Source organism: Saccostrea cucullata, unplaced genomic scaffold (genome assembly GCF_032062105.1).
Source record: "Saccostrea cucullata isolate Sc308-1 unplaced genomic scaffold, CSIRO_AGI_Scuc_v1 ctg1309, whole genome shotgun sequence".
Lineage (NCBI taxonomy): Eukaryota > Metazoa > Mollusca > Bivalvia > Ostreida > Ostreidae > Saccostrea > Saccostrea cuccullata.
This window is the reverse complement of record NW_026921628.1, coordinates 25,475-49,704: the sequence shown is the minus strand read 5'-3', so window position 1 is coordinate 49,704 and position 24,230 is coordinate 25,475. Positions and strand designations below refer to the sequence as shown.

Below are 24,230 nucleotides of genomic sequence, written 5' to 3'. Positions count from 1 at the left end.
CGATAACTCTTTTACAGTTAATATTTTGTTATATATTACTGAAGCAAAAATGTATATCTCAACAATCTACAACGATATATTATAATTTTTATGTCATATGGTACATAATTAGGGGCTAAAAGGGGCCAGAATGCGAAATCTTTGACGCTTTATTTCTCGAAAGTGAGAAATACTTTGAAAAGTAATATTGAACAAAAGTTGTTCAAAATAATGTTCTGAACAATATGCAACCTTTCATTTTTTGCTAATCGTCCCCATTAAGGAGTTGAAGGGTTGGCCCTAAATATTTTTTTGCTAATATCTCGAAAACGAAAATGAATCTCTGAATAGTTGTTGAACAAAAAGTGTTCAAAATCTTGAGAGCTTTAAGATAAAATCCAGAAAAAGGGGCTGGGTACTCAAATTAGGGGCTGAGAGGGGCCAAAAGTCTTCAATCGATAACTCTTTATCGATCAATATTTTGTTATACATTACTGAAGCAAAAATGTTTATCTCAACAATCTACAACGATATATTATAATTTTTATGTCGTATGATACATAATTAGGGGCAACAAGGGGCCAGAAAGGTAAATCTTTGACGCTTCATATCTCGAAAGTGAGAAATATTTTGAAAAGTAATATTGAACAAAAGATGTTCAAAATAATGACCTGAACAATATGCAAGCTTTCGTTTTTCGCTTAACGTCCCCATTAAGGAGTTAAAGGGTTGGCCCTTAAATATTTCTTTTGCTAATATCTCGAAAACAAAAATGAACCCCTGAATAGTTGTTGAACAAAAAGTGTGCAAAATCTTGAGGGCTTTTAGATGATTTGAAGAAAAAAGGGCTGGTCCCTCATATAAAGGGCCAAGAGGGGCCAAAATTCGAAATTATGACTATTTAACATTCAATATTTTTTTTTTTAAACATAACGGCAGCAAAGTCGTTTTCTTAATATTATCATAGTAAAAAATCTCAATCAAAATAGTATCTCATCTCATCAAGAATTCGACGGAAGACCCACTCGTTGTTCACAACGAGATCTCATCTAGTTATTACATTGTATTATTTTTTTCTGTCGATATTTTGTGCAGACGATTTCTCAGAGATGCTTGGACGGATTTATATGAAATTTTTATGGATGATGTATCATGATCTGAAGTTAATATGTTTTCTTTAATTTTTCGAAATTCACTTCCGGTCATGAGTTATCGGCCTTTATTTGGACTTTTAGTGACCATTTTGTCCAGACAAAAACTCGAAAACGGCAAAATTTAGAGTAACGAAATTTTTAGCGAATATAGTCGACACGTTGTAGTTTTGTACCTATATTTTCAAATCTTCTGGAAGTGCCTAGTATGGAAGCTCGGTAGGGGTCAAAATTTAGGACACGAATCAAGAGTGTTTTTTCGAGGCATTTTGCACCATATCTTTTAAAGTGTAAATATTTTGTAAAATCATACTGAACATCATTTGTGCAGAACAACGAGATCTTTCAAATGATATCAAGAAAAAAACGCTGACTCATCACATTAGGGGCCAAGAGGGGCCAAAAGTCTTTTATCGATAACTCTTTATCAGTTAATATTTTGTTATATAATATTGAAGCAAAAATGTTTATCTCAACAATTTACAGCTATAAATTATAATTTTTATGACGTATGGTACATAATTAGTGGCCACAAGGGGCCAGAATGCCAAATCTTTGACGCTTTATATCTCGAGAGTGAGAAATATTTTGATAAGTAATATTGAACAAAAGAGGTTTAAAATGATGTTCTGAACAATATGCAACCTTTCCTTTTTCGCTAAAAGTCCCCATTAGGGAGTTGAAGGGTTGGTCCCTTAATATTTCTTTTGCGCATAACTCGAAAAGGAAAAAGAATCTCTGAATAGTTGTTGAACAAAAAGTGCCCAAAATCCTAAGAGCTTAAAGATGAAATCCAGAAAATGGGGCTGGACATTCAAATTAGGGGCCAAGAGGGGCTAAAAGTCTTTTTTCGATAACTCTTTAACAGTCAATATTTTGTCATACATTACTGAAGCAAAAATGTTTATTCCAACAATCTACAGCTACATATTATAATTTTTATGATGTATGGTACATAATTAGGGGCCACAAGGGGCCAGAATGCCAAATCTTTGACGCTTTATATCTCGAGAGTGAGAAATATTTTGATAAGTAATATTGAACAAAAGATGTTCAAAATGATGTTCTGAACAATATGCGACTTTTCATTTTTTGCTATATGTCCCCATTAGGGAGTTGAAGGGTTGGCCCCTAAATTTTTCTTTTGCGAATAACTCGAAAACGAAAAAGAATCTCTGAATAGTTGTTGAACAAGAAGTGCTCAAAATCCTAAGAGCTTTAAGATGAAATCCAGAAAAGGGGGCTGGACACTCAAATTAGGGGCCAAGAGGGGCTTAAAGTCTTTTTTCGATAACTCTTTAACAATCAAGAATTTATGATACATTACTGAAGCAAAAATGTTTATTTCAACAATCTACAACTGTTTATTATGATTTTAAAGTCGTACATTACATAATTAGGGGCCACAAGGGGCCAGAAGGCAAAATCTTTGACGCTTTATATCTCAAAAATGAGAAATATTTTGATAAGTTATATTGAACAGAAGATGTTCAAAATCATGTTTTGAACAATATGCAGCCTTTCATTTTTCGCTACACATCCCTATTTGGGAGTTGAAGGGTTGGCCCCTAAATATTTCTCTTTCAAATAACTCGAAAACGGAAAGGAATCTCTGAATAGTTGTTGAACAAAAAGTGATCAGAATCTTGAGAGCTTTAAGATGAAATGAAGAAAAAAGGGTTGATACCTCGTACTAGGGGCCGTGGGGGCCAAAATCAATTTTTTAAAGTCTTTAATATTCAATGTCTTTTTTTTTTTAAAGATTATGGAGGCAAAATCGTTCTTTATCACCATCTTTATCATCATTTTGGAATGAAAATCTCAATCAAAAATCTTATCTCATCTTATCAAGAATCGGACGGAAGACCCACTCGTTGCTCGCAACGAGATCGTATCTAGTTATTATTTTTTTTCTATTTTTTCCTTACCGATTTTGTGCAGAAGATTTCTCAGAGATGGCTCGATCGATTTGGTTCAAATTTGTTGAGTTGATGTCTTTCTATCTGAAGTTTGTACCGGCCCTTCGATTTTGAAAAAAATCACTTCCGGTCGGAAGTTATCGCCCTTTGATCAAAATTAAGATGACCTTCATGTCTGTGATGGAACTCAAAAACGGCTCAAGCTAGAAAGCTGAAATTTTCAGGAATGATAGAGGACATGTTCCCATATTGCACCTGGGTCAGGATATTTTCCGGAAGTGCCTAGTATGGAAGCTCGGTAGGGGTCAAAATTTAGGACACGAATCATGACTGATTTTTTGAAACATTTCGCATCATATCTTTTGAAGTATAATTATTTTGTAAGGACATACTGGACATTATTTGTGCAGAACTACAAGATCTTTCATATGATACCAAGAAGAAAGTGCTGACTCATCACATTAAGGGCAAAAAGGGGCCAAAAGTCTTTAATCGATAACTCTTTAACAATCAATATTTTGTTATACATTACTGAAGCAAAAATGTTTACCTCAACAATATACAGCTATATATTATGATTTTCATGTCGTATGGTACATAATTAGGGGCCACAAGGGGCCAGAAGGCAAAATCTTTGACGCTTTGACTTCTTTTGCAAATAACTCAAAAACGAACAAGAATCTCTGTATAGTTGTTGAACAAAAAGTGTTCAAAATCCTAAGAGCTTTAAAATGACATCAAGAAAAGGGTGCTGGGCGCTCAAATAAGGGGCCAAGAGGGGCCAAAAGTCTTCAATGGATTACTCTTTATGAGTAAATAATTTGTAATGCATTACTGAAGCAAAGATGTTTGTCTTAAGCATCTACAACTATATATTATGTTTTTCATGTCGTATTGTACATAATTAGGGGCCACAAGGGGCCAGAACGCTAAATCTTTGACACTTTTATATCGTGAAAGTGAGAAATATTTTGATAAGTGAAATTGAACAAAAGTTGTTTAAAATAATGTTCTAAACAATATGCAACCTTTCATTTTTCGCTAAACGTCCCAATTAGGGAGTTAAAGGGTTGGCCCCTAAATATTTCTTTTGCAAATAACTCGAAAATGAAAAAGAGTCTCTGAATAGTTGTTGAACAAAACGTGTTCAAAATCTTAAGAGCTTTAAGATGACATCAAAAAAGGGGCTGGGCACTAAAAATTCGGGGCCAAGAGGGGCCAAAAGTCGATTTTTTTAAGTTTGTAATGTTCAATGTCTTTTTACAGATTATGGAGGCAAAACGTTCTTCTTTAAAACCTTAATCATTATTAAAGAATGGAAATCTCAATCAAAGTCTTATCTCATCTCATCAATAATTGGACGGAAGACCCACTCGTTGCTCGCAACGAGATCTCATCTAGTTATTTTTATTTTTCTTTTTTTATAGTTAAGGCGATATCTCAGCTGTGCGTGAACGGATTTGAAATATTTTTACAGATCCTTTTCTTTTAAAAAAATCATTTCTATTTTATTTATTGACCGATTTCATTTTTTTACACATCAAATACATCTTTTCAAGACCTTTCAATCGGTATATTTCTTTTGATTGTACACGACAAATAATGAAAATATTAGCTCAGGTAAGTTAGCCTTTCGTTTTGACAGGACATGTCAAATTCATTATCAAGACCCTTGCGGTTGATGGTACTCTTTAGATATCTTTGATCGTTGGTGGATATTCTTTGATGTATGTAAAACGTCCTATTTCGTCCATTTCTTGACCCATTTTAACACTTTTTAAATCAAATTTAAAATTAATCTTTTTGAGAGGTTTTCAACGGTATATTTCTTGGGATTTTTAATGCACTAATTCAGAAACTGTTAGCTCAGGTATATTAACATTCTGTTTTGACAGAACAGGTCAAATTCATTATGAAGGACGCTTGCAGTTGGTGTGAATGACTGTACTCTACGATCTTTGGCTTGTATCCTCTGATATAAAAAAAATTATTACACAGTGTATTGAAAATTCTGGAAGGTCAAATACAGTGGCATTGAAACAATTTAATTTTTTAAATTTTGTTTGAAATTGCTTTCAAAGGTATAGCAAGAACTATTAATGTATTTTTAAGGATTGAAAACAGTAGACCATGTAATTTGAAATATTTCAAAGGTCAAATATTGTGAAATTCAATCAATTTGAATTTTTCAAAAAATTTAAATTGCTCCCTAATTGTTTAAACATGGACTACATCTGCATTTTAAAAGATTGATAACAACATTTGGTGTTTTTTGAAATGTCTCAAAGAACAAATAGAGTGTAATTCAAATGATTTAAAATATCCAAAAAATTTAAATTGCTCCCAAATGTAAAATCGAGTACTTTATCTGTATTTTGACAGATAGAAAACATCATACAACATGTTTTGAATTTTCTCAAAGGTCCAATAGAGTGGGATTTAAACGATTTAGATTTAAAAAAAAAAAAATTAAATTTCTGTCAATTGTTTAACCGAGTACCATATCTGTATTTTGACAGATGAAGAACACCATGTGTTTGGAAAACCTTCAAAGGTCAAATAGATGAGATTTAAGCGATTTGAATTTTTCTAAAAATTTTAATTGCTTCCAAATATAAAATCAAGTACTATATTTGTATTATAACCGATGGATAACATTATACAATATACAAACATCTATCAAAGGTAAAAAAGAGTGAGATTTAAACGATTTAAATTTTTCAATTTTATTAACTCTATTTGACCTTTGAGAGATTTCAAAACACATTGTTTAATGTTCTCCATCTGTCACAATACAAATATAGTATTTTACATTTGGAAGCAATTTAAAATTTTTGAAAAATTTAAATCGTTTAAATCTCACTTTATTTGACCTCTGATAGGTTTCAAAACACATTGTATGATGTTCTCCATCTGTCACAATACAAATACAGTACTTAATTTTACATTTAGAAGCAATTTAAATTTTTTGAAAAATTTAATATCAATTCTCTGTAATTATCAAAATTGGTTGTCCACGCATAGAAAAACATTTTGATTTTTTTATAATAATTTTAAAGAGCTATGTCATTAATTATGAAATCTAAAGTGGGTTTATGAAATAGACCCTTGGTTGCCATAGAAACGGGGTGCAAAATTCTCAATTTTGTTAATTTTGAAAAATGTGTACTTATCAAGAAAAACTGTGTCCAGAAATAAAAAGGGATAACTTACTATGTTTTCATTATTTAAATTTAATACTAAAGATTAAAGTAATTATATCTGTAGTTTTAATTTAATCTCTCAATAGTAAATGGCCATTTTACATATTATAACATATCAGATATGTGATTGGTTTAGTGGAGTTTTTGGAGGCTTAAAACAAAACAGGCACACTGATTACAAATTTAGTAATAATTAATTATGAAAGGCTGATATTTGATTATATCAAAATATGTAAAATATTGGTGGGAGACTCAAAGATGTAAAAGGAATTCAAAGGTAAAGATTACTTTTTTCTACATTTTAAAGCATTTTTTGCTTCCTAATTACTTCCCTTGAACTACTCTCTAACGTTTGGAGGTACAATGTGTATTTAGTAAACAGCAATGAACATTTTCTCAAATTTCTGGCGAAAGACCTCATCAAAGTTTTACAGTCTGAAAGAAGAAAAGAAGGCTAGACATCCTAAACAATGAAGACAGAAGGTAAATTTATGTATATACTGAGCATTACAAAAATATCAAGATTAACAAATGCATATTTTCTTAATTTTATTTGCCTTACAATACACAGTTGTTTTACCGGTAGTGGTCAGTGGTCCTTATCAAATCAAGCGAACTATACCTTTTGACAGTTTGACTTTCTGACCAATGAATTAATTATTTTTATTAATAAAAATGAATTTGAAGCATATAAACATCACTTGGTGATACAGCTGAACCCCCCCCCCCCTCGAAATATAAATGTCTATAGGGCCTATAGAGATTCTGATTGTATAAAATCTGTGCCATTCAGTAGGTTTACTTTTTATGATGTGGTGAGAGAGACTTTTAAGTGAACATTATTTATCTTTATAGTATAAATTTCCACTTCTGTCAGTTTTTATTCATTGTTTATCCTATTATTTCAATTCTTTATTGGCATTAGGCACATATTTTACAGAATTGTGTTGTTAAAATATTTAACTAGAACAAGTTTGTTTCTATAATAAAAGTGCATCAAACGTTTATAATGTGTGAGCACAAGCATAAAGTAGCTAAGTTTTTTAAATAGGCCTAGTATTCTATATATCAGCAAAATATGGTCATGTGATGTTCATAAGCAGAAAATAGGAAAACACTATGTTTGTTTTGATGTCATTGTTTTATTTAATAGCTTCTATCTTTTAAACTTTAAATTTATAATACGTATATATCCAAAACTGTACTATATGAATTGACAAAATAGATCTAGGTTAAGAATGCACTGGAAATTTTGAGTTACTTTTGTTTATATAGACTCTTTCATTCGTCTGTGAAGTACCGGTACATAATAATCTATAATTCAATTTTGTGTGAATAATGATAATCTTTTCAACTAGCAAACAGTTAAAAAATATATATGTACACTTGTACATATGTATTAGTGTTAAAACAAAATTTAACTAGAGGTACTGTGAGCAATGAGCTCACTAAATGATACCCCCTGCCTCCCATATGGTTATAACTGATGACAAATCCATGTTTTACTGTGGCCGGGAAACCCAAAATATGCGTCGAATCAAAAAGTAAAATAGGAGGTGCACAATGGCAAAATGTAATAAAGATTCTGTGAAAGGTTAATTAAATTTCACTCATTGCAGTGGTATACATGTAAGAGGAGTTGTGGATAATAAGAGATGGGTACCCAAAAGCGTAACAGACAGACGGACGTACAGACAGATGGACGTACAGCTAGATGGACATACCGATTACGGTATATCCTACCACTTTTCAAGCGGAGGGTATAATAAAACCATATATTTACATTTGCAAATGTTTTCCATTATATAACACTACTGAAAGGAATGCGTATCTATAACTGTATAAATACAGGCATGGGGTCAAGAGGTCATAGATGTGCGTTTGGATAATCGTTTGACGTAATTTCTCAGTGACGTCATAAAGGGTCGACGCGCGATCAGTGGATTACAATACTTGCCGTTGGGTTTGAAAAATAATGCATTTCACACGTTAAAAGTCATAATCAGACAAATATATAGTATGAATAAGTCACAAATGTAAATATAAGTAATAAGGTATCATTTTAAAACATCTATCGGGCTATAAATACGGGTTGGTACGAGATTAAATCCATCATAAAGCCCTTCGGGCTTTATGGAATTTAATCTCGTGACCAACCCGTATTTATATCCCGATAGATGTTTACAAATGATACCTTATTTCTTAAATACATGTACATGTATGTAGAATATTCACCTCTGATTTATAATGATATTTGTGTTATACAGACTGACCATGTTTTATAATATTCTAAAAAAATTATTTGATACTCAGGCAAATATTCACTACTGGTAAGATGATCACACACATGAACATGTCTGTGTATGAATGAAATGAATTTTCCTTTTGATCATGTTCCTAGGAAAATAATTATTTTCATCATTTTTTCATCAAAGGATTTACCATATAAGATGAATAAAGAAAAAAATAAGACCAGTAAACCAAAACAGGACCAAATAGGCCATGACTGAAGTTCAAGTGCATTCTGCAAGAAAGTGGACAGCCTAGATTTTGTTCTTTTCAAAGTAACCATTCTTAAAATATTAAAGTAAATTAAGGACAGATGATACAAACAAAAAATGGATGCCTGGATTGGTACATATTTTTTGGCATAATTTAATTGCAAATTAATGATGCTATTAATAAATTTCTAGAATATTAAGAAATTGTAAACCTTCTGTGATGTTCAAAAGTCTGCCCTCTTGAAACTATCCTTATTAATCTATACAAATATTTTTCACTTCAAATTCCATTTTTATGCAAATATGAACTAAAAATTAAAAAGTACTTGAAGAAAGTTATTAATTTTACTGATTTAAATATGACCCCAGTTGTTATTTTCAAATTCTTTGACAAAAGTTTGTTTGTATCATCTGTCCTTTAATTGTTAAAAAATATTTCAGTTTTATATCTAATTTAAACCTTGCTTATTTCTTTTTTTTAAACAAAAGTTAATACCTGCCCAGTAACAGAAGAATTATTATACTAGAATAAAGAAAACAACTTTCTAAAGGATTACATACACATTTAATTAGCTTGAAATCAGTGTATGTTGGAAAGTGCAGGAATTATTCACCATTGCAGGTTGAGAAGGGCTGCCATGTTTTAGGTTTGAAACCAGGCAAGTGAAAGCTGAATTCCAACCTACTTCAACATACTTGTACCCACTGTCTTCAAGATATCAGTGTTTGAGATGTCAAAGTTCAAGTATAATAGGAACTTGTTTATCATATTATGTGATGGCATCCTCAAATCTTATGCTGTAAAACCATATGTTTTAGAACTTATCATGCTTTATCCTGTACCTTGCCAAAAAAACTCAACTCAACATAATTCTCATTAACAAATTATCAGTGTTACTTGCGTATGTCAATGTAGGTGATTATTGGTACATGCCTGACCAATAAAAACTCTAAAATTGAAAAATCAAGATTTTCAGAGCAGCAGAAACAGTAGAATTTGTCACGTAAATCTAATGATATGTACCGTAGTTGAGAATACATGTACTCTAAATGTTGCATTTTATAAAAAATAAAAAAGCGAAAAGTTCTCTTGTTTTCAGAATTTATATTTACATGTGAAAAAAAGAAAAGGATATTGACATAGTTGGTGTGATGAGATGTTGGCAGGAACCTAGTAAAATGAAAGGAAGAACTTACTTAAAATGATACTTGTGAGGGACAGTGTCTCATGGGGAGGAGCATTGTTTCAACTGACTTTACAGAATACAAAAGATCCATTGCAAACCTAATTATTAATTATATGCCAAACACCATGTTTAAAGTTTTCCATTGTTGGATATTTTTGTTTAAATCCAGATTAACTCACCCAATAGGATGTGATTTTTTTTAAACCAATGTAATTTTTCTCAAGTTTAAAGCCATGTTTCATAAGTTTTAAAAGAAAAAATCAGAATGGGGGGGGGATAAATTTTTCACTTCATTCAAAGTATCTGTGGTTTGCAGTTGCCCATGAATTTAACAAGCAAATTCAAAGAATTGTGGTCCCCCGCTTTCGGTGTCTTTTTGGGTGAGTTGTCATTTGTTATGACATTTTGTGTCTAATATGAACACCCTAGCATGAGTCATCTATTTAGAAATTATCACTGAACTCCAAGGTCAAGGTCAAAGGGTTAATGTTCTTGGTATCCAATGAATAGTTTTCTCAAAAGAATTACATATGTGAAGTATGAAAGCTCTAGCCCTTACCATTCAAATGTTATTGTCAAGATTAAAGTTTTCTCAAAAGTACAAAAAATCTCCAAGGTCAAGGTCAAAAGGTCAAGATTGTTGGCATCAAATGAAAGGTCTTGCCTCAAAGAATACATATGTGAAAGTCCTAGTATCTACTGTTCAAAAGTTGTGGCCAAGGTCAAACTTTTTGGAAAGTGGGTAAAACTCCAAGGTCAAAGGGTAAAAGTTCTTGGTATTCAATGAAAGGTCTTTTCACAAGAATTACATATATGAAGTATGAAAGCCGTAGCCCTTACCATTCAAAACTTATGGTCAAAGTTAAATTTTTTCATAAGTACTGAAATCTCCAAGGTCAAGGTCAAAAGGTCAAAGTTGTTGGTACCCAATAAAAGGTCTTGCTACAAAGAATACATATGTGAAATATGAAAGTCCTAGTACCTACCATTCAAAAGTTATGGCCAAAGTAAAAGTTTGGAATTTTTGTGTAAAATTGGGTCAAACTCCAAGGTCAAGGTCAAATTTGGTAGTACCCAAAGAAAAGTCTTGTCACAAGGAATACACATATGAAATATGAAAGTCATAGCTCCACTAAATCAAAAGTTATGGGCAAGGTTAAAGTTTTTGTGACGGACGGACAGCTAGACAGACAGACAGACAGACGGATAGACGGACAGACGAATGAGATTTAATGTTTAAATAAAATAAGATTTAATGTTTAAAGCGGGGGACAATAAGTAATTATACAAAGTAAGAAGTTGAAATGAGTAAAATATTATGAATGCCCTGCTTGTTTTAGTTTCATTTCAGAATTTTTCAAGTTTGACCAAATCTTGAAAAAGTAAAAGCCACAAGGTTTTGCAATTGTTTGGCATAGCATTACAAAATGCATTATATTTTTGCAACATCATAAAGATGCAAATTTAAGATGCCAAAAAATTTAGTTCACATTCACATTTAACTCATTACACAGGTTTTATAAAAAAGTAAATAAGTGTAGTTTTGGGAATTAAGTTAAATGCAGCCATTTTGGTTAAAAATCTGGTATTGTCTCCATGGTAACAAATCTTGCATTCCTGTTTCCATAGTAATAGAGAATGGATAGGGAAAATTTTATTTCATATTAGTTTCAATCTAAGGGGATAGGATAAGGAAACTTGAAACATGCCCTGGTTAGTCTACATGTACTTCAAAATTGTCAATTTTACGGAAGGGGGGGGGGCATTTTGTGCAAGTGTTCACAGTTCTCTTATCTACGAACATATTTACATGTATTAATGCTCTTGGAAATGGGATGTGAATATTTTTACATGACACGTCTCCTAGATATGGACTAATTTTACTGTAAACGACATCAAAACAGGTAGAAAGGAACATATCTTTTCTATATGAACTTAATGAAATGTGCATATGTTCCTTGAAATATGGAAATTTTGCAGATTTTGGGTAATTTTTCATCAGCTTTTTAAAACAAAAAGGTGGGGTGTCCCATAAATATTTTAATGTGTTTAAACTAACTTTTTTACCATCTGTACAATGCACTGTTTCCTGAATTTCAAATCAGTGTGCAAAGTATTAAAAAATGGCTTTGAAAAAGGGTCTAAAATGGTAATTTTCTCAATTTGGCAAAATGCCAAAATCCCCAAAGCTAAGCGTTGTTAAGCCATTATGTAGAATTACAGTTTTTAAAAAATTATGTTGTTATACTAGAGAGGAATAATGGTAGTTTTGAAACAAAACTAATATATTTTAAAGTATTAATATTTTGTTAAAACATACTGAACAATATTTATGCAGAATTATCTGTAATTTGATATCAAGAAAAAAGTGCTGACTCATCACATGAAGGGCAAATAGGTCCAATTTTTTTTTATTTATTAACTCTTTTACAGTCAATAGTTTGATATACAATACTGAAGTAAAATTGCTGATTTCAACAGTCTACAACTACATTTATATATTATGATCTTTATATTATATATAACATAATTGGGGGCCACGAGGGCCTAGAATGCTAAATCTTTGACGCTTTATATCTCGAAAATGGGAAATATTTTTAATAATATTTAATATTTTAAATAAAATATTATTCGCAACGAGATCGAATCTAGTTAAGGTCTTCCGTTTCCAACGGAAGACCTTTCTGTAATTCTTAGGTTTCTTTTCCACAGTTTTTCTTTTTTTTTTTCTTACCGATTTTGTGTACGCGAGTTCTCGGAAACGGCTTGCTCGATTTTCATGAAACTTTCAGGGCTGATGGAATATGTAAAAATCTAGACATATATTTTTTAGCTCACCTGAGCCAAAGGCTCAAGTGATCTTTTCTGATCAAAATTTGTCCGTCGTCTGTCGTTGTAAACTTTTCACATTTTCATCTTCTCAAGAACCACTAAGACAATTTCAACCAAACTTGCTACAAAGTATCCTCGGGTAAAGGGGATTCAAGTTTGTTCAAATAAAGGGCCACGCTCTTTTCCAAGGGGAGATAATTATGAATCAGAGAAAAATTAATGGCATTTTAAAAAAATCTTTTTCTCAAGAACCACTGAGCCAGGAAAAATGAAACTCATGTGGAATCATCCTCAGGTAGTGTAGATTCAAGTTTGTTCAAATCATGACCCCCGGGGGTAGGGTGGGGCCCAAATGGCCGATTAAATTTTTACCTTTTAAAATCTTCTTTTCATGTTCTTCTAAGCCATGCTTAGTGATATTTATAGTGAATCATCCTCAGGTAGTGTAGATTCTAGTTTGTTCAAATCATGACCCCTGGGGGTTAAAATTCAAGCCCCCCACCTTCAGTAAACTTTTAGTTCTGATGTCATATGTGCTTTTTTCCTAGTCAATTGCTCAGGTGAGCGATGTTGTCCCTGGGCCTCTTGTTTATTTTGATGACGTCACTTCCGGTTCTGAGATTTTTTTTTTTTTGCATTTTATTGAATTTTAGAGGGCTAGTTTGTCCGCGAGTTTTCTCGAAAACGGCTTAAATTAGAAACTTGAGATTTTCAGAGATAATAGAGCAATAAATGTTGTTGAGCGGAACGCATTTCATATTCACCTAAATTGCTGAGTACGGAAGCTCGTTAAAGCCCGAAAATAGTCCTATCGCCAATTTCAAAAATTTTGAGAATTTTCAAAGATAACATTTTACCTAGAAATATTTTGTGAAAACATGTATAACAAAAGAAGTGTAGAATTCCAAGATTTTTAAAATGATATCTCGAAAAAAGGGCTGTCCCCTAAAATTAAGGGTCTAGCGGGGTAAAATCTTTTTCTTTTATATCTAAAAAAGTATTGAGAATTTGTTATACGTCAAAGAAGCAAAGTTGTTCAAAATGTCAAGTTTCATCTACTGGAGTCAAAATACGGCCAAACCGGAAGAAGTCAGAAAACGCATATTTTTGCCGTTCTTGACAAGATTTTGGGTAACATTTGTCACTGGGAGCATAAAAATTAATTTTTCCTCCGTCGTCATCACTTCCGGTCAAACCGGAAGTAGCAAAAACTGGCTTATTTTTGCATTAGTTTTCATAGATTTATAGGATTTAAACCATTTTTCGGCATTGTTACTTATTTTTGTAAAATAAAAGTAATTTCCGGTCAAACAGGACGGAAGACCTACTCGTTGCTTTGCAACGAGCTTTGCTCTAGTTTTTTTTCTTATTTGTTCTATGGTACTTTTTTGTCCGCGAGTGTTCTCAGAAACTGTTCACCCAACTGAGCTGAAACTTTTTTAGGGTTAATAGATGTGTAGTGTAGGTGAAAGGAACGAAGGTCATTTTGCGCGCATACGCATTCACGTGCGTGCGCTTGAAATGGGTGAATTGAATGATATACTTAAAATAGCTATTACTTTTACATTTTTTGATGAAATGATTTGAAACTCAATATATAAAGATATATTAATACTGTAGATAATGTGACACTGTCAAATTAGCACGAACTCACGCGTATGCACGTGCGCTTCGCTATGATTGGCTGAAACAAAAATCTCAGTATCTTTTCTGTTTTTGACGAAATGCAATGAAATTTAAAATATAGGTATACTTTAGTATGCCCTTCAATATGATATATAACAATTGTCATGTAAATACGCGCATGCACGTGCACTACAATCTTAATGGCTATAACTCCCTTGTTTTCAACCAATCAGTATGGGATTTAGAACATAGACAGACATCTTGGACTCCTACAAGGAGGTATGTTCGTCATGCACATGCATGCATGTGTGCTTTGCTTTGATTGCCTGAAACAAAAATCGCAATTTCTTTTTTAATTTTTGACGAAATGCTTTGAAATCTTAAACAATGTCATGCATTAGGATGTCCTACAATATGATATATAACAGTTGTCGTGAAAACATGCGCATGCACGTGCACTGCAATGTGATTTGCTTAAACTTAGAATAGCTATAACCTCCTTGTTTTTCAACCAAACGGGATGGGATTTAGAACATAGATAGACTTAATGAACTCCTACAAGAGGATATAGGCATCATGCACATGCGTGCACGTGCGTGCAGGTACAATGCGTAAAGTTTCAATTGCACTTGATTTAGTGTAATTTTTAACTTTTTAAGTAGATGCCTTAAACTTACGTATATTCAAGAATATTGATAGTGTAGATAAAATGATATGGTCATTTTGCATATACATGCACGTGCGCTCATGTGCAATGCAAAAATTTGCAATATACATGGTATACACAGAAAAAAAGGTTGTTAAAGTCTAAGATGCTTAGAGTTTGCCTTATTAAATGAAGCTTAGAAGAATTGAAGCACCAAAAGGGTGTTTTGGAGCGTTTTGGGAACATCTGTATAGCGGTTCCCGTTCCAATCAGCCCTAGTTTAACATTGACCTTCTATTTCTATCCTAATTTCAGATTTACCAAATGTTAGAATATCAACAGAAAATTCTGTATGTTTTGGCAATGATATTCGGATAGACACTAATATTACATCCTGTCCACCGTGTGAAGGAGCAGTCTGGCAGAAAAGCTCAGATTCGATTGAGTTTAAAGACATAGATGTAGGGGACCCAAAATATTATGGATCTGAACAAGATCCAAAAAATCCCGTCCTTGTCTTAAGAAAGGCGACGTTTTATGACAAGCTTTCTTACAGACTTTTAACGTGGAATAAAATCGACAAATCCCTGAGTAACACCGTTTTTATCAACGTTACAGGAGGTAAATATTACAGTATTGTTAGTGAGTTCTTCTGGTGACTACATGACTTAGTCAGGAATTGGTAAACCCATGTGGGAACGAAAATCAATTTCATATGTATGTAACATGAGACTTGGTTCATTTTGATTAGTCAATTACAAGTGTGAAACCTTGAAGTACATAACTTACAAAACAAACCCTAACGAACTTAGCAGTGCAGTGTTATGTTTTAAAATTTATAAAGCTTAGGGAAGCCGTCATTGCTAAGTAGCATCGGAATTTCTAATCTTTTTAGAAAATGCTCATTGTATTAGGTATAAAGATCTTATATTTCAGCAATACTAATTTAATAGTGTTTAATCATTTACTTTAGGTCCACCAAACATCTCAATTTGTACTGAAACGAATATTAAGAACCGTTCAGTTTCATTGATATGTGAGATTTTTCTCTATGAAAACTCACCTCCACTTAAGGAAATTGTTTGGATGAAAAATAATGAACTGATAGATACAGCCAGTAGTGGAGGAAAATATACTGGAGGAACAATCAGAGATGCGACATTGGTCATTAACAATGTGAACGAACACGACGCTGGATCGTATCAGTGTAAAGCTTCCAACGCCTTGGGAACAACTCTTGGGGATATCATCGTTCTAGGTAATCATTGATATTCAATTTTTGCCGTGTTTTTGTCGCAGTTGTGTTACTTTTTGACTCGATATAGATTCATGTCACAATATTTACTATAATCCATCATACAAATGATATCTCTGGATTTGCTAACAGTAATAATACCTTCAGTTATTTTTTTAATGCACTAAATTTGCATTCAGAATATTAAGAACAAGGAAGAGTTATATTGAAGTAGAGGCTTTTTCTAGTTCCTCTGGGGTAACATGGAATCCCTGTATAATTTGGCGCTTTATTTACATTATTCTAATATAAAATTTAATCGTGATATTAATTAACTGTCTAGGCAACTGAAAAAACAAAATTCTTTTGGAGTGTACAAACAGGCAATGTTAAACATTTGTAAACCTATATGTGAGTTGACATTGTATTTGACTTACATCCACAAAGCCCCATATCGTCTCCATCTTGATTGGGGTGACTGGATTTTCATTGTGCTTTACCTCGCACATAATTGTAAAACGAAGTATATTTACTGTTTTAAAGCAGACTTTTTGCAAAATCAACAAAAGATGATTAAATTAAGTAATTACATGTTAAAAATGAAAAAAAATTAATAACAATTTCATATACTAGTAACTGATGTTAAAAACGGTTTTTCAACTGATATGTATGCAGGTATAGATGTCGTGATTTTGACATGATAAACTGAAGGTATTAAAGACATAAACACACTATACAACAAAAAAATTATTAAAGGTATGCTCTCAAAGAGCTCAGTTCACTTCATGCAGAAAATGGCCCTGTAGGCAGACTTAGTGGTTTCATTTCCAAATAAAAAAAATATTCTCCTAAAAGTCCAGGTCTTTGAAAACTGGCTTTATGAAATGCAATATTCTTGAATTTAAGGTAACACGGTTTATTTGAGTACTTACGGTGAAGAAAAACAATACGAGCACACTCTCTTATCTAAAACCTAAAACATGTCTTTTAAACCACAGAATCAAAACAGTTCTATTATTAAGTTGTATATTTTAGATAAAAGGTTGCGCTCTTTATCAATTTTCAAAAATTAGCTTTAAAAATTGGCTGTTATGTAGACTTTTTAGCTCACCTGAGCGGAATGCTCAAGTGAGCTTTTCTGATCAAAATTTGTCCGTCGTCTGTCGTCGTCGTTGTAATTTTTTTTTAAATTTTCATCTTCTCCTCATGAACCACTCGGCCAATTTCAACCAAACTCGTAACAAAGTATCCTTAGGTGAAAGGGGTTCGGATTTGTTCAAATGAAGAGCCATTTCCTTTTCCAAGGGGAAATATTTCAAATATAGTGAAAATTTGTTGGTATATTTTAAAAATCAAGAACCACTGTGCCAGGAAACTTCAAAGTTATAGGAAAGCATCCTGTGTAGTGCAGAATCAAGTATGTTCAAATCATGGGTAAGGGCGGGGCCACAATGGTCGATCAAAGTTTTACATAGAAATATATTGTGAAATTCTTTAAAAATCAAGAATAGCAAAGGCATGACTGATCATATTTATATAGAAGCATCCTAAGGTCTTGTAGATTCAAGTTTATTCAAATCATGATCCCTCGGAGTATGGCGGCGCCACAATAGCCGATCAAAACTTTACATAGAAATATATAGAAAATTCTTTAGAAATGTTCTTCTCAAGAACAACTGTGCAAGGAAAGATGAAGTGTATATGGAAGGATCCTCAGGTAGTGTAGATTGAGGTTTGTTCAAATAATGACCCCTGGGGTAAGGGGCGGGCCACGATGGCCGATCAAGTTTTACATAGAAATATTTCAGGAAATTCTTTAAGAACCTCTTCTCAGAATAGCAAAGGCATGAATTATCATATTCATCTGGAACCATCCTCAGGTAGCGTAGATTCAGGTTTGTTTAAATTTTGACCCTCCGGGGGTAGAGCGGAGCCGCAATGGCTGATCTAAGTTTTACATACAAATTTATAGGAAATTTCTTGAAAAATCTTCTTCTCAAGACTAGCAAAGTGATAATTAGTCATATTTATATGGAAGCATTCTCAGGTAGTGTATATTTAATTTTGTTCAAGTCATAACCCCTTCCACAGGATGAAAATCCACCATTCAGTCGACTGAATGGTGGCTGAATGGCCACTGAATGATCACTGAAAGGTCACTGAAAAGACCCTTTCCAGTGACCTTTCCGTGATCATTCAGTTACCATTCAGTCGACTGAATGGCACATACATTTCAGTGACCTTTCCGTGATCATTCAGTTGAATCTTTTTATTGAATAATCGGCTTATTTTTTTACATAAAAAATTTATTTCACTTTTTCCTGGTATAATAGCATTAAATGTATCTAATTCCGAATAAAAAAAAATAGGAAAAAATTAATACAAGAAAAAATAATTACTCCCATGCCCAGAATCGAACCCTGGTCTCCTGCATAGGTGTCCGCGACCTTATCGATTACGCCACGACTTCTTGTTAAGAAATAAGGATTTAAAATCAATTAATCTATAGAAATCGATGGAACAATCAGTTCACCTGTGGTATCGAGGAGCTGCGATGTGTATATATCTTGTATATCTTTTGTATATTCTATGTTAGTTGCGCGGATTTTGGGGACAGACTAATTAATTACACATCTCCTATCGGGATGATGACAATTATCAGAGACGGGCACCTGTTCCTGTGTCAAAGATTTAAGATCGTTGTAAATTCTCTCTCTAGAAACTAATAGAAGAATGATTTTATTAAATCAATATCATTTAGAAAGCTAAAATCTACTATATATTTTTTTCTACAAGAGTCATGTATAAACGATTTATTTATTCTTGTAATTAAAAATGAATTTAAAATAATGTCTTTCAGAAACTAAATATCCTGCAGTTTTGACAATGACATAATTAAGAAACGAAATTGATCAGTAATACTTGCGATCTTCCAGAGATGGTTTAAATAATATAAATTCTGTCTCATCAATCAAAACTATATATTTCCATGAAAAATACAGGTATAAGCACTATAGAATGTTATGCATTTATTTAAATTTTGAATCGGTTCTCGGATCATCATTTTTTATCACTTGACGAATTTTTGTTTTCTAAATATAACTAGAAAATTAAAAATCATTTTGAATAAGTCTCAAATATTTTATAAAATTTCAATAATTGCTTAGACATATTTCAAAGTACCCGAATTTGATCACGATAAGTAAAAAAAATAAACACAATTAAGATTGAATAATAAATCTTTATTCAAAATATGCTTTCCTTGTTTAGGAAAAATATCTGATTATAAATAATACGCTAGTGAAAGAATTGCTAAATTGAGACTTAAATATCACTGAAAGGTGGCGGAAAGGTCACTGAAAGTCGACGGAAAGGTCACTGAAAGACGACGGAAAGGTCACTGAAAGTTGATGGAAAGGTCACTGAAAGTTGATGGAAAGGCCACTGAAAGTTGACGGAAATGTGGTCACTGAATGGTGGCTGAAAGGTATCTGAAATGTGACTGAAAGGCAATTGAAAGGTCACTGAAATGTATGTGCCATTCAGTGGCTGAATGGCCACTGAAAAGTTACTGAAAGCCGTCTTTCAGTTTTAACTGAAAGGTCTTGTTTCTTCCTGTGTTCAGGGTAGGGCGGGGCCACAATGTCAGTTCAAATGTAAAGGGCAATAAAGCTACATCCTTTGTTATAATTAGTGTAGATTCATGTTTGTTCAAATAATACCCTCTTCCCTTTAAGGATTGGTTGGGACCACTTTTGGATTTAAGCTTTTCAATAATTAACTGATTTCTGCTTTTCCAACCAGTGCTCAGGTGAGCGATGTGGCCCATGGGCTTCTTGTTCAGAATATGATGAAATTGACACATTTCGCGACATCGTAATGCATTGACTGTGATATTTAATGCATTGTTAACTAAAACTAAGTAGTTTAAGTTTTTTCGGAAATTCACAGGGCATAAAAGGCAAAAGTAAAGGTTTTTTTTTTTTTACAACAAAGGAATTTTAGATTTTCTCAATCATTTGTATTACTTTTTTTTCTATCATGTTTATGTAGTACTCCAATAAAAAAGGAAAATTTCATTACTTTTGTCCCTCCGAAAACAAGACTGTATAATTCTGTATTTCTAACATACAATTTGAAATATAGCATTATATATAGCATCATATATTATATACATTGAGCAAGACGTCTATTTTAGTAATTGCATAATATGCTTTAAATTGGGAAAAATTGACACTATCCCATATAATTTTAAACTAACTATACCTGTATTTAAGACGGCCTGTAAAAATACTTGGATTGACTGTATATTGTTAAACGTCCTCTCGAGAACTTTTCACTCATATGGAGACGTCACCGTATGCCGGTGAAGGGCTTAAAATCTTGACCTTTACTTAGCACTGAGGACCATTGAGCATTGAGGGATCTTTATCGTACCAATGCCTGCCGCTGACACGGGGCCTCGATTGTTAAGGTCTCATCCGAAGGACCCGCAAATTCCACTTCCAAGTGCCGAGCGCATGGCGAAGGATCAGTTGCTACCAATTTTAACGACTTGGTCAAAAATACTTGAAAGGGATATTTCTCCAAAACTTTGCATGTACATTGAACATGTGAATAACACGTTATAAAATTCCAGAGTTGCACACAATAGAAACTTTAGTCGCCACTCTAAAATACTCAATTTTAAGGATACACTCGCACTTCTAATTAACAAGAAAACATCAAAACTATTTGAAATTTTTCTATATCTAATAGGTATCCCTGAACCTCAAGTACAAAGGCCGGAAAAGGGAGGAAATGGGACTTTAGCTTTTACAGCGATGACAAATTCCTGTCCAGCGGTGTTTTTGGTTCAGTGGAGTACTAAAAACAAAGACAATGATGAGTACACACCCATAGATGTCAATCTAGAGGAGTACAAAGGGACTTCAAATTCTCTTCCAAGCCCTGTGCTTGTTATCAGAACTGCTCAATCGCACGACCATGCCTTCAAAATAGAGGCACAGAATTTTATAGGAACCGGTACAAAAAAGATACCAGGTAAGGTGTGCGTGGCAAAATATGTAAAATGAAGGAAAAGTATACTACCCACAACAATTACGTAGATATGCTACTGGGCTTTTTATGACCCCCTTCGAAGAAGGGAGGGCATATTGTTTTGATGCTGTCTGTCGGTCTACTTAGTTTCCGTTCATTTTCTTCGCAACCATTGAACATATTGAAATGAAATTTGGTATACAGATATATCACATGAATACCTAGGTCAAGTTCTGTTTTGGGTATAATTGCACCAATTTTGACCGAGTTGTGCCCCTTGGACTTAGAAAAATTTCAATTATTTGCAGTTTCCGCTCATTTTCTTTGCAACTGTTGCACATACTGAAATGAAATTTGGTATACTGATATATTACATGAATATCTAGGTAAAGTTCTGTTTTGGGTATGATCGCGCCATCTTTGACAAGTTCTGTTTTCGATACAATCGCTTGATTTTTGACAGATTTATGTCCCTTGGAATTAGAAAAATTTTAATTATTTGCAGTTTCCGTTCATTTTCTTTGCAACGGTTGCACATGCTGAAATGAAATTTTTATTCAGATATATCAGAGGTATGTCTAGGTCAAGTTCTGTTTTGGTTTCGATCGCACCATTTTTGACAGATCTATGTCCCTTGGACTTAGAAACATTCAAATTATTTGCAGTTTTTATTCATTTCCTTTATAGAGGTTGCACGTACTGAGATGAAATTTAGTATACTGATTTATCAGATGAATGGTTCTGTTTTTGTTACAATCGCACCAATTTTGACAGTTATGCCCTTTCGGACTTAAAAAAATTCCAATTTGGGGGGAGGAGGGCATAAGTGTTTTACAAACATCTCTTGTTTGGTATATAGAATAGAGATTTTGGTTTCAGAGGAAAATTATAATAAAGTACAGATTTTAGAAAAAGAAATAATTTTATTACTCTAAAATAAAGATAACTATTTTTGGAGTTATCCTTCCTGGCTGAGGATCGGATATCATTTTTTTTTTTCAGATAACAGTTTTTGCTTAATCGATAACATACAGGATAATAAAGGTAAGACGTAATAAAAGGTTTTCCAGCTGTAGTGACATATAAAATAGTGTGATTAATATACAGAACATATTTATAACGAACAGTATTAAGGTACTTGGAAACAGCGTTGAAGTTAATATTTTCTATACATTATTACGACTTACATATATATTTTAATAGCATTTCACAAAAAAATTTATACTAAATCTTATTTCATTTGAAAGTTATTAAAATATCAAATTATTTAGCTGGTTTGATTGACACATTCTTGCACTTTGAAAAAAATTAATTTTATTCATAATACTTAGGAAAATTGGAAATCTTGTTTTGTATAAATGAATAAAATTAATACTACAATCGAAAAAATTCAGAGTAGACAAAGTTCGAAAGCACAACAAACACACAATATATTGTCAGTCAGTGCAGGTGTTGTGAGCAGACTTTGACGATTGAACGCACCCGGTGAATCTAAAATATCAACAACTAGTGCTAATTGTAACGGGGACCATTACAGATGTTCCCCAAAACTCTACCACTCCTTTTTGGTGCTATATTTCTTGTAAGCTTCATAAAATAGTACAAAATCTATGCATTTGAGACTTGGTGTATAAAAACATCACCAGTACTAATGAGTTAACTCCTATTGAATAAGGGTTATGTTTCAAGAATACTATAAGGGCACCATGTATAATCCAGATTTCACCTAAATGTACCAATGAAACTATTCCAATTATTAACCATAAAATCACCAGTTTAAATTATCAAATGATCCAAAAATATACCAATTCACGGTCAGCTCTTAGTTGGGCCTCTGACATCTTCGGGATCCTAGAAGAACTGCAAAGTCTAATGGTCTTTGTTACGGTTTTTAAGGGCGGAAGCTGCAGTCAAAGTACTTTTCCACCAGGAGGTCCCATCTTCCAATTTAGCCTGCTTGCTAAGATTCCGGCTGACCATTACATAGATCTTATCAATGCAACTTTGTGTAAAGCTAGGATTATATTCTATCTTAGAATTAAGATTGTTTTACTTACTTAATGTCTAACAAAATTAATTATAAACTTTTAAATTATTACCTAAGTTTTATATGACTGTATAACATTACCCCCTTCTTAAGACTTATTTAGTCCCTAAATTAACTACAACCTACTACATGAGTGCTTAAATGAACAGAAAGTTAAAATTCATGCAAACATATTTACAAACATTTGTGAGCTCTCTTGTTTATATATTATCTTAAGCTAAATTCAAATGTTGATGATAAGATTTTAAAAACTCATTTAAAAAGATCAAATTTTAGCATTTCTTTAAAGCGTTAAAAAAAATTTGCTCTCGAGGCTCAATGCGTGGAGTTGACCTCTCTCGTCTGGTAAGGTGGATGGGTGTATGTCTCCATTTCTTAGGTAATTCAGAATAATGGGGAAGAACTTTGGATCTCTATCAATGAAATACGTTGGTGTTGAAGTTGATCCTGGCAAGGGCTTGACGGTCTCAATTCCTGCAAAGATACTCCCCTCTGCACTTTTTAGGGTGTATCTGCTCACTTTAAATCTGTTACCACCAACATCTAGAATCGAGTGATTTTGCATCTTCTTAAGATCAATATCAGACTCTGTTTTTGTCTTCTTGGAGGAAATTCCAAAAGTGTCCTCGTCAAACTCAATTTCTTCTTCAGGTGATAGAAGGGAAATTGCATCTTCATTAGGACTTCTTTTTCTTTCTCTTTCTCTTTGGTTGCTTGGGGCTGGTCTCGGTAATTTAATTTGCAAAACCTCATTTGGCAACGTCTTTAAGCAATAATCTTTAAACATTTTCTCTGCCTTTTCTCCCTCTGATTTACTCCTGTAATGTAAACATAAACTTCTGACATCTTGGCCGCATGGAGAATG

General features: G+C 32.9%; 1 protein-coding gene across 1 annotated transcript; it reads left to right on the top strand.

Moving 5' to 3' along the window:
• Positions 1-15,363: 15,363 nt before the first annotated feature.
• On the top strand, positions 15,364-21,353 carry LOC134260459 (uncharacterized). Its single transcript, XM_062743012.1, has 3 exons — positions 15,364-15,665; positions 16,018-16,302; positions 21,037-21,353. The coding sequence occupies exons 2-3, from the start codon at positions 16,131-16,133 to the stop codon at positions 21,351-21,353; spliced, it is 489 nt and encodes a 162-aa protein (XP_062598996.1). The 5' UTR covers positions 15,364-15,665; positions 16,018-16,130.
• The last annotated feature ends 2,877 nt before the right edge of the window (positions 21,354-24,230 follow it).

What these genes read in the sequence shown, in the direction of transcription:
- LOC134260459 (XM_062743012.1), top strand. Translation starts at nt 16,131, where the DNA reads ATGAAAAATAATGAACTGATAGATACAGCCAGTAGTGGAGGAAAATAT. An exon ending in TGGGGATATCATCGTTCTAG is followed by an intron (nt 16,303 to 21,036) that starts GTAATCATTGAT and finishes TATATCTAATAG; the next exon opens with GTATCCCTGAACCTCAAGTA.